We start from the raw sequence: 12,219 nt of genomic DNA, 5'->3' as shown, positions 1-12,219 counted from the left end.
GTGCACTATTCTGGTCCCTGCGTTACTCCCAATAAGCAACATGTCTGAAAATGAGTTTATTATTGAGAGAGGTGCCTGGGTCAACAGCCTTTGACTTGAAAGAATGGCAAAAAACTTTAGTTTCGAGACAGCCAGTCTCCACAATGATGTTTGGGCCACATGACCTCTTTTTTTTCTCATGGACTTAAGAAATAGAAGATTGGAATCCTGCATTCTTAATTTGATACTAGATGGAAAAACACAATCAGGCCAATGCAAAATTTACTTTGAGCTCATATGGTGCAATACTAAGGGGCTGTTTAGAATTGTATGAAGTGTCCCAGTTTAAACAGACATCATCATCTTAAAGTGAATTTTTTGGCATTCAGCTGTTGGTCTACCCACTTGCATATCGCAATTCATTATTTTGCTGCATTTTACATAATACCAAATTGTTTAAATAATACCATAGTTTAAAATGGTAAAATTGTGTAAAATGGATATGTCTTCTATAGCCAATAATATGCGTCTTGTTTTAACAGCTAAAAAAGTGCCATTCCTAAAATTACTCTACATTACTGTACCTTCAGGAACCCAGAAAACTGTATTCTGTTGCACGCTAAAACCCATCAAATGACCATTCAAAATAAATGTATACTTCTCCATACAAGTTAAGTGAAAATACGACGTTGTTAAGTGTCGCTTTATGATCAAATTACTTGGCATAACTGTACTAACGTGTTGTATACTGTACATAATGATTAAAGTAACTTAATTACTACAGATGCAACAGTTTAAAAAAAACGGTTCAGGTACGATTCAGAAATACTTCAAACTGTAATAGGAGATCCAGTTGAAAACGACCAGTACTTGCACCTATGGTATTCCCAGTCTGTCCATGTGTGGCATAAATTCATAATTCTAGTAATAAGCAGCAGAGGCGCGTCCCTCCCGTGCACAGTATGTGTGTGTTGCAGTGTTTTGTGTAGGGTTAATAAAAGGGGTGCGGTTTGTTAAATAATTGCCCCTCCCATAATGTAAAACCAAAACATTATCCCTTCGAAGTGAATACACGAATACAGTGTCGTTTTTTTTCTCCTGAACTTGAAGAACACATTATCCAGTAGCCGCACTACATACAGTAACCCCATTTTGCTGACTTGCAGAGAGTGCACATTTTCGGCTGCAACGAGTCCCTGATAAACGTGGATATATTATTACTACAACGGAATTACTGTACGCGAACTGAAAATGGATCCATGGATTTTCCGTGGATTTTATCTGGAAAAAAACGTCTCCGCGAAATAGAGATTTCATTTTTTTTTCCTCGTAACTAGCACAGAGCACTGCGGGACAGGATTTAAATAACAGCAGGTTGCATCAGACTTGAAGTCAAACAAACGGAAGCGATTCCGCATAGACTATTGAAAACTAATGCAGGCGAAGGCCAGGTTAAAGGGATTTCTTTCACAAGGAATAATATATACTTACTTGACAGCTCCCGCCCAGGTCGCAACTATTTTCGGTCAAACTGTGGTCTTTCCGAATCCACCAGCATCTTGCATAACAGTAAAAGACAGCCTGGTTACTTTGAGCTACTAGCGCACAAAGATGACACGTAAGTACAAACCGAACGCTATATTGTGTTGAATAGGACTCTCTTCAGAGAAGTTTACGAACGTCGTTGTCTGCTATTTTCATTTTTAATTCCAACTACTTTGCACATCACAATACCGCAATGTATATACAGTACTTGTATAGTCATTAATTTACTAAATGCAGATAATTAAAAAAGCTTTATTAATATTGTTCATTACATCATTGTTGCTTGGATTATTTTTAATTCATTTTGTTATATGTATGGAAGGGATGGAGCACAGCACGATTCACTAAACGATAGTTACATAAAGAGATGCTTATTCTAAAGGGGGTGCTTTCTTCTGTCATACCGAATTAATCCACACTGGTGCTCTCGCTCCGCTGTCTGAGCATGCTCAGCTGTATCTCAGAGTACCAAATAACAGTTTATATAATCTAAAATAAATAATAAAACGATCATAATATAGAGTTCATTTTAAACATCATGGAAAACACATGGTTTAGGTGTTTCTCTCATCCACAAAAAAATAAATATACTGTATAGAGTTATATAAATGATCCGAAAACACAGGATCTACTGAAACAACAAGCGGTTTAGCATTCCATAGTGGAGAATATCGAAAGCGTACAAAAGTATATAAATGGTTTGATTACTTTGTTTTCCGTGGGATGTCATACAGTGTATTAATTAATCAAAATCAATTAAATCCTATTCGTAATTCAAAGCTGTTCATATTGTATATGTCTGGGGGGTTCGTTTTTCTGTACTTACCGAACTGTTTAAAAGTGAATGGCAATGTGCTATTAATCCATTGAAACATACATCGCTATCTGCATTTTAATTATTTGTATTTAATAAAGGCCACAAATCTGAGACAAGGATTTCAACACGTGTCATTTATCCGGTGAACTTATACTGTAGGTTTTAATGTCTAGCGAGGATAACGCAATGACGTAATAACAGGAACGATAGAGTGAAGATTGTACAGTACAGAAGGTTTTCGTTTTCGTGAAATACAATTTTAAAGCGGACAACCGACTGCATTTGATTTTTAATTAACAATGATGTCAACCGTACACTTCCAAACGGATGCAGAGGTCCTGTTAAAACACCCACAGGACTGCCAAAGCTCGTTCCTGGAACCATTGATGGGTTGGACCAAGACGGAATTTTTTAAGAGTCGACGGTCATAAAGCAGTCACACCGAGAACAATACATCACACCCACACGCGTGACCTGAAACATGCGGGAATAGAAAAAAAAACATTAAACACGGCGCGGAATGCGATCTGGTTTTATATAGTGGACAATTTAGTGGTCTCGAAGCTTTCTTTCGAAAAAAGTAAAAAAATATATAAACCTCAGATACACTAGTCAGTCTTTATCCATGTATCCCCTATTCCTTTTTTCATTTACTGCATTTAGTCATTTTATATTAAATTGCTCAACAGCTCTATCGTGCATTTAAACATTTGATTTATATTTCAGTAAATCTTGTTTGTACTTTTAATTCACATTTGGATTTGGGTACAAAAACCAAGCACAAGGTGCCGTTATGCCATGCAGTGGACTTTTAAACGCAATAGATTACAAATACGCATTTCATCAATTGACTAAATGCTCTCATTTTTTTCCATAGAGATATAGACTCCTTGAGGAGATTTTCTGGAACGAGAGGATACATGTGGATTTGAAGAGCAGCCCCGTATGATGACTCGTTCATCAAAAAAACTGATTCATCGCAAAACTACATCAAGAGGCTGTACACCCTCGTACAATTACACCCCCTGTCTCTGAGTCATCTTGAAACAAGGCTCTGGACTTCTTTTTTTGTTTTCAAAACGGAATTAACTGAACAATGCGGCCAGTTTACAGTATCCCAGCCCGCTTTGGATGTACAGTAACTGCGCCACAGTGGTCTTCATGACTCAATATGATGCTTTTTAACCCTAAAATGCTTTCAAAAGACGAGATCCCTGGAATGCAACAGGGTTGACGGAACACACAAATAAAATTATTACTCCAGTTAACCTCATTAAGCTATCTTTCTATTCGGTGTGGGGGGGTGATTCTCCTAAAAACAAAAGAGGACAAAAAGCCAAATAGCATGGGTACTCCTTTTGCACCATAATTTCCCCATTGGACGACAGTCCTTTCAGATTGTTAAGAAATGCAGAATCCCCTTCTACAGAATAAGGACCGCACCACCAAAGCAACAGCTCAAAATGTGAGATTCCAGAGAGGAATGGTGAATGAAGGAGCGCAGTGTTCCGCCGCAACCCGCCCTCGCATGGAGTTCAAGCCGGAGGCAGAGTTTAGTTTTCTCAATGCTAACGCTGACACACCTCCTGTTTCTCAAGGGGGAGATCAGTTAGGCAAAAGTGCTGTGTTGAAACAGGAGTCCATTGAAAATGTGCCAGAAATGAGAACGCCGCAAGAAAATCAGGCTTGTTGCCGACAGAGAGCCAGAGTGGCCAGCAAAGCCCCGGGAAACGCAATGGACTCGCTAGTAAAGGGACACCCGATTTTGGACACGGATGTCTATCCGCACGAACCAAGAGGCGCCTGCACAGGTGATCCGAATGCCCACCAAAAGCCCTGGCTGCCGTTTCGAGCGGCCGAGTTTCAGAATTTTCACATTTCTTCTGACAGGAGCGTCCATAAGCCTTTTCAGCAAACTACCGCAATACGAGTACTGGATTCTGTTCAAGACCAGCGTGATCCCATTAGCAGAAACGGAGCGGCGGAGGATCCTACCGGCGCTCAGGCCAAATCGCCCTGCAGCCTGAGCCATTCCTTGTGCTTCTCTACCGACACCAAAGACGAAGCGGAAAGAGGCGCTGTGTTTTGTAAAGAGAGGGGAATCGTGAAAAGTCAGTGTCAGATTAATACCGCCAGTTCTGCTCTGGAGGAGGAGGAGGGGACCTCCGTGCCTGTTACTTATTGTATCTCTTTGGGAGCAGAGCCAATAAACGACTTTGGTCATTTGGTCAGTGAGGGACACAGAACCGAACAGGGGGGATTCGGGACAATACAAGGAAACCTGGGGCTGGAATCAATTCAAGGACAATGGGAAAGTGGAAATGGAGTCAGAAATCTGTGCAGTTTTAAAGAAGAACCGGATTTAGTGATTGAAGTGGCTGGAAAGAAAATCCGGGCACACAAATCCATTTTGGCAGAGAAAAGTGACTATTTCAAGGCACGGCTATCGAGAGACATTCTGAAGGTAAAGGGGGTGAGTTATAAGACTCTCAAGATTTTAATAGATTATATTTATTCTTCCAGGATGGAAGTGAACAAGGATAATGTGGTGGAGGTCATCACCGGGGCTAAAATTCTGCAAATCCCTTGCGCAGTTCAGACGGCAATGGATACAATGTCGGGCCAGATTACTACTGAGAACTGCTATGACATTTTAACCATAGCTAAAAAGCAAAGATTAAGCGAGCTCAAAGAGACGGCGTACAGATTTATGAGCGATAACTTCTTACAGATTTTAAGGGATCCCTCCGTTTATGGGCGTTTAACTGGATCTGAAAGAGATTTGATTCTGAAAGCGAGAATGGAAGGCAAGAAATGTTTAATGGTGGCTGAAATAAACGACGTTTATGACCGGGTTGGAAGCAGACCTCAAAGTCGAGATAACAGTCGTCCTCAGAGCCCTTTATCTATTGTTTCCTTAGAAGAAAATCATTTGATATATTACTATAACGAAGCAGAAAAGGACTGGAGACCTCTGACTCGGATGCCAGAAGACATAAACACAAAAGGCTGTGGAATTTGCACGATGTACAACTACCTATTTGTAGCAGGTGGAATTAAGGGATATGGCGACAAAGGCAAACTGTCGGATAAGGTATTTTGCTATAATCCTATTACCGATAGCTGGAGCGAAATAAGGCCACTCAATCAAGCACGGTCTCAGCTTAAACTAGTTGCCTTGGAAGGCTACCTGTATGCAATAGGAGGAGAGTGTCTGTTTACCGTGGAGAAATACGACCCACGGATGGACAGATGGACTCCTGTGGCTCCGCTGCCCAAAGGAGCTTTTGCTGTTGCGCACGAAGCGACAACCTGCAACGGAGAAATTTATGTGTCTGGAGGTTCGCTCTTTTATCGCCTTCTCAAATACGACCCGAAGAAGGACGAGTGGCAAGAGTGCCCCTACAACAACAGCAGGAAGAAATCCACAGACATGGTGGCCTTCAAAAATTTCATTTACAGATTTGACGTTAACCGTGACCAGGGTGTTAATGTTTTCAAATACAACACTATTGTGAAGCTGTGGAACGAAAGCGCCTCGTTGCGACAGACCAATCCGCTGCCTTTCAGATGCGCAGTCATAGGTACCTGCATTTACTGTGTAAATAAATCGCATACATTGCGGTTCATCATAGAGGAGGAAAACGCACGATTTGAACAAGAAGAGCTGAAAGCTCCATTTGAAGCTAAGGGCGTTCTCTTTCCCTTTATACTCAGCCTCCATGAAAAGGCAGAGAAGAGTGCGTAATGGGTATTTTACGTCGGGATTGCTCATACAGTATTTCGAAAGATGGATTTATACGGCTTGGCTAAAATGATCTTAGTGGGTGATCAGATGAGTCTTGTCTAAACACCTTGCCTGCATTGTACCGTTCTGTAGGGTTTGATGTTTTGTAAATTAAAATCGGAATGAATTTTTGCATGCCAGATTAGAGATATTATTGCCGTACGCCCTCGACCTTTCCAGGGATATTCTTTCAAATATAAATTTGTTTTTACTTAATGCATTGGGATATATTAATTTGTATTAGCGACAACACAGTATGCACACTTTCTTTTAAGCTAGCATTCTTTTCCTTCGTTAGTGTATGCCCTTCCTTGATAACTGTTTAATGCAGCACCTGCTGCAAGGAAAGTCCTTTAAAAGCATTCCCTCTACGACAAGATTATATGTTAAATTGAGTCTTAAACAAAAGTTCGGGAGTAGGTCAAATCGTAGTACACTTCCGTCTACCTACTTGAAAATATCGTGTTTCTTCCACGTTTTTGCATTTTTCTACACCCCATCTTCGCCCTTGCAGTAGCGCCCAAGCATCATTTATCCTTTATTAAATGATGGTGGTGGTGATGGTGTTCTGATAGCCCCGACCTTATGAACGGGTTGTCATTGCTTTGTTAAAATCACGCCTTCTCTTCATGGGTTCGACTTAACTACTGCAAAGTAATGAAAAAAAAAAATAAATCAAATGTACTTAAGTAAAAATAATGCAAAAACAAGTAATGTAAAAAAACTTTCAAATCCAGACCTTGAATTCAGTGCTTTCAGAATTCAATAATTATTAAAAACAAGTTTGCCTGCTGCTTAGTCTTTCAGTGCATCAATCCAGCATGCTTGTTTTGCAGGCCACCTTAAACCTGCAGCCTTAGACATAATGTAAGTTTTAAATTGAACTGGTCCAATTAAACCTTCATAGAGCTATGTGAAATTTCTAAGGTCTTGTGCTGCTGCTGATGTAATGTACGGTAGGGGGTGTCTAATCGATCCTTGAACTGGTCATTTAAGTCTCTTTAGAGATCCAGCACCTGAAGAGCTGGGAGAATTTGTTTAAATGGTCCAATTACTTCAATAATGAATTGATTTAGGTTTGTTGGAGCTCGGTAAAAATGAAACCTAATCCCCTCTGGGACTAGGATAGGCCTCCAATTTAAAGAGACTCACACAACCTGCTGGACTGTTTTTTTTTTAGGTCCAATTGTGGGGGGCACTGCCTTAACTCTCTGTAACTGGTTTTGATAAAATCATGTGCTGAAATTCTGTACTTTTATATATTTTTCTGCTTAGATATTTAATAGAAGCATAAGCATTTATTCCAGGCATATTTGTGGATAATTTTGATTTGCTGAATGCAGATGTGTTCTGTTTGTTTTTTCGAAAAGGAAAGAGGTGTTAAATAACACCATGAAATGTCACATCTTTAGAGATGTTTGACAGGTTCCAGTTTTTAATGGAACTGAATTGAATGGATATACAATTATTTCAACTGTGTTAATCATTTTGATACCAATCATGTTGGGGAACAGTACAATGAGAAGTCCTCTATGGCCACTGTTGTTTACAAGGTGTAAGGAAGATGTTGCATTGCAATCCCATTTAATACCCTCTTTGATCCCAGGTGCTTTTGTATGGTTTTTGCTACGTTTTCCACTGGGAATTAGCTTGAATTGTCCAGGAAGTTGATTATAATGACACAACACTAACGTTCTGTCATTTCATTTTGATATTAACTATTCTAGCCTCAAACAATAGCACAGGGATGCACGCATGCTGTCTGATCTCCATGGAGGACCATAACAATTTTATTTTTCTCATTAAAGCACATTATCTGTGAAGAATGAAATCATCAGATGAGTGTTTTAACAGCTAAAATCCTTCAGTTCTCTTTAAATCCACTTTTCAAGTAAGCCCCTGCACAAAAATAAATCTTCTTTCATTCATTTAAAAATGAAGTCTCTGTACTAGAGCAGCTCATAATACTGTTTTATGTGGAGAAAGAAAACGTAGCTCATGAAGTGATTTTCTACGCAAGGGAAGCCTCAGCTCAAAATAGCATATGACCCTGCTGAGCAGTTCGTGAAAAGTAATTACGCCTCCAGAGCCTCCGTTTCTCAGTTGTGATCCTCCATGGGGAGTCTGACTGTCCTCTTGTATTTGCATTCTGCACAACGTGATTGCAGGGCAGTGGCACTGTGGTGTCAGTGTCAACCTGCATTTCTGCATGTGGAAGGGTGCGACAAGCATTATTGTCTTTTTTCTCTAAACAAGGCAACACATAAGGTGTGTTCACGCTTCAAGTTTATTTGCCATTTGTAACAAGTACATTGGAATTCTTATTTGGTGTGCAGTCGCATTTGCTGGTTTCTGTTCATGTGTGTACTTGAGAAAAAAGATACTCCCAGTGGGGTATTACCGAACAGGAACACAGCCTGATCACTGCAGTGCACGTTCAGAGTTCCAGCCGCCAAAGTTCTATTCTTCACCGAAATCGCTTTTGTAATGCCAGTTTCCTAGCAGACACTACAACGGCACTTTCTAAATACGAAGGACTTTAAATGGATATAGCTTTTCATCCTTTTGTGTCTTCGTCAAAGACGAAAAACAGTTTTGTACCTACAGAACGTTTCGCTTACTGCAGCAAACGAGGAATCCAGAAGCACACCCGGAGAAAAATCCTGTGGTGTGTAACACTCTTGTTTGAAAAACAGTACTACAGCTGTGCTGGTGAAGCAGTATGTGGCGACAGAGACCTGTGCACACTGCAGGCCGGCTTTGTTGAATTGTTAAGGACTTTGTGTGGACTTTAGGATTTGCCGTGTTGTTAAAAATGTCTCAAAAGCAGCTATACTGACTTTGCGAAGACAGATGCTTTCTAATCGTCAACTGTACTTAATAACAGCTAATATACTAATGTATGGCTTTTAAGCTATTTGATCATGTATCTCAGCTAAAATGAAGTACCACAATAAAATGGTCACTTAGAACCTCCTATTTGCTCATTTGTATGTTTTTGTGGATTCTTGTTTAAAACTTTATCTCAGGATCTTTTTCCTCTTGTAATTTATATACAATTATGACATGGTATTGTTAAGGTCACATTGCTGATGCAGACATACTGTACATGGTACATATCCATACTGAGTTCTATTTAATTCAATTTATTGTCATATATGACATACTGTAATAACAGTATATGGCAAAACAGCGTGTAATATATATATATATTTTTTACACATGTACAGATACAGAAAAGGATGAGTTTAGTCACAGATGCGTAGCTTCATGTGTGGGTACAAGTACTGATATAGGCACAAACACAGATTCAGCTACAGGTGCCAATACTGTAGATACAGGTGAAAGTGCAGATACAAGAACAAGTACTGTTTACTATAGATTCAGATACAGGTACAGATAATTCCCAGGTTACACAAATGCAACATGAATTTGCCTAATCTCATGGTTGCAAATGTTAATTTGACACAGGTTTGACATTACAGTACCCAGCTAAAAGTATGTATTAGGTGTTTTGTATTCATTATTTTACTTTTTTGGAGTATATTCTAAATAGGAAGGATGGTTTATGTATATATCCCTTATTGGTTTAAGAAAATATACCAAGTTAAATATCAGCTATCAGAAAAAGTAAGATACAGTATGTGAGACTGCTCTGTTTGAAGCAGCTTGAGTGAGGTGTGTCTGTCAGTGTGTATTGGCTGCCAAGGAAGAAGTAAAGGTTAATTCCACCCTGATAATCAGAAAGGAAAAACAATATGTTTCAGGTGTTGTCCCTCCTTCAAGTTACACCTCTTATATTTAGATGGTTTCCTCCTCCATTACTACAAAGTTTGCAGATATGAAGTCCAAATAAGTCAGCTTATTTAGTCATTATTTGCTTGTTCTTACGTTTTGACCTGTTGTTGATCTATACATACAGTAGGAATTTGCAAAATTGGTGTTTGAGTACTACTCAAACTACTAGTACTAGTACTACTAGAGTGACTTGTTCTTGTTCTAAGGTATAACTGTCTTGTTCTAAGGTATAACCTCATTAATGTTTATTTAATAATTAATGCCGCCACTTTTTATAGATTTCTACTCACTATTTAAAGCAACTTTTACAGTACTATGGCCCAGAAACTGCAAACCTTCCAGGTCTGTGTGATAACGTCTAAATTACAATAATAAAAGAAAGCATATTTCATTCCTTTAAACTAAAAGGACTCAAATCCATCTTGCTTTTCACCATGTTATCTGACATTTTCTCTGATTTCAATTGGATTCAACTGCATTACATATTGTGACAGTAAGCTCAATCTCTATGGAAACTTAATAAGTTAATATGTTACGCTTTAAATTATACCTTCCCCTACCATGTTTACCAGATTTTATAATACATACATTTATTGGAGAATTATTTGTCTTAGATGTAGACAATGTGAAGGAGACTTTGAAGTCCAGATCTACATTGGAGATAGAAAAAAAACAGAGCACTGACTGCAATTTGTTTTGGAATTTAGCCCTTAAAGCTCTGATTTTACAGATGGGAAAGATCACTGGCTTTTTCTTGAATTTCTAACATTCTTGTGTATGTACTGTATGTATCAAATGCAAAGCTGGCTTAATAAGATTGTCACACCGATCAAACGTTTTTGTTTGATTGGCAGAAATCACAGCTGCAGTTACAAACTTTACTTAAAAAATGTGTCTGTGGTACTTTTTCATTTTGAGTTTGTCTATGGCAGAACATTCATCTCTGAAATATACAGACATTATGTCAACCATCCAGACAACTGTAATATTTCAAGTCAAAGTCAGAGCCCTAAAAATATTGTCCTTTTATAATCAAATCTTTTCCTCATCATTTTATTGGTTCAATGTTGCATTTTAGCTTTCAGAAAGCTAAGCTTTTTATCATTCCCCTAATTACTACTGAAATTCTAAGAAATTTTATTGCAGAGTTATAAATATTGTCAGCTGTACTATGAAGACATAACTTTACCCTGGATCTGAGAGATTTTAATAACAGATATCAACGACTTCAATACAATGTCCAAACTGTAACCAAGGGTTATTTGTCTCAGTTTCAAGATGTTCTAAATGAGGCCAGAGTTAGATCCTACATAATTAAATAAGAAAACATCTCAAAATGTGTGTTTCTGGGATCTTCAAAAAATGGCTGGGAAGTCTATCCCAGCAAGCAACAGGTTCAAGATTGTACACCCAAGTTTGGACTGACACTGACACACACTGACACACGCATTCACCATGGCCAAATTCCTGAAGCCAATCAACCTACCAGTGTATCTTGGGTCTGTGGGAGGAAACTCTTAGCAAAAACCCACATGAACAACAGAAGAATATTCAAATTCCACACAAATAGAACCCCAGGAATTGAACCCAGGGCCCCAGTACTGGGAGGCAACAATTGTAACCACCGTGCCACTGTGCCTCCAAGGTTTTGACTTTTTAAAATGTATTCGGTAATTTATTGCCACTTTTGACTTGAGTTTTCATTACTTAAAACATTTAACGTGAGTTATATCCATTATCTGGGTGCAGTGTAGTAAGTCGGTCTCTGAACTCATAACTGCTGTTCCTTGAGTGAGACTCTTTGCTCCAGTCCCTCACAGCTACTGTATATAAATGCAGACTAGAATTGCCAGGGGACCACTCACTCTGATGGGCTGGTGACCCATCCAAAGGGGAATCATGTGCTCTCTTGTTGGCGTAATGCCACAGAAACCTGAATAAACTCTGGCTGAATGAGATGTTGTGTGGCTTGGATATGGAAATTACTCAGTACTAATAATGTGACATTCCTATGATTATTATGATTCTGGAATGTGGTTTGATTTTTTTTTGGGGGGGAATAAAGATAACATTACATACCTTGAAGGCGGCATCTCATCTTACAAACAGAATTTATTTTGTCTGTCTGTTAAAAATCAGATACATAAAATAAAAAGTCTGGCATTTAATTTTCCAAGACAAAGGTCCTATGGATAGTTGCTTCAAATGTTGTGCCTCCAGCTGGCAGTGACATTTCCTTTTTCATTTTGAAAACAGGCAGTTATTTTAATCCCTTTTCCAGTGTCATCTGAAT

General features: G+C 38.8%; 1 protein-coding gene across 1 annotated transcript; it reads left to right on the top strand.

Moving 5' to 3' along the window:
* Positions 1-1,018: 1,018 nt before the first annotated feature.
* Positions 1,019-9,105, top strand: LOC102692460 (kelch repeat and BTB domain-containing protein 11). The gene is made up of 2 exons (XM_015358222.2): positions 1,019-1,597; positions 3,219-9,105. The coding sequence occupies exon 2, from the start codon at positions 3,750-3,752 to the stop codon at positions 6,087-6,089; it is 2,340 nt and encodes a 779-aa protein (XP_015213708.2). The 5' UTR covers positions 1,019-1,597; positions 3,219-3,749; the 3' UTR covers positions 6,090-9,105.
* Positions 9,106-12,219: the final 3,114 nt, after the last annotated feature.

This window comes from Lepisosteus oculatus, chromosome 2 (genome assembly GCF_040954835.1).
Source record: "Lepisosteus oculatus isolate fLepOcu1 chromosome 2, fLepOcu1.hap2, whole genome shotgun sequence".
NCBI lineage: Eukaryota > Metazoa > Chordata > Actinopteri > Semionotiformes > Lepisosteidae > Lepisosteus > Lepisosteus oculatus.
Note: the sequence above shows the minus strand (reverse complement) of the source record. Positions and strands in the feature narration are given on the sequence as shown.

What these genes read in the sequence shown, in the direction of transcription:
- LOC102692460 (XM_015358222.2), top strand. Translation starts at nt 3,750, where the DNA reads ATGCAGAATCCCCTTCTACAGAATAAGGACCGCACCACCAAAGCAACA.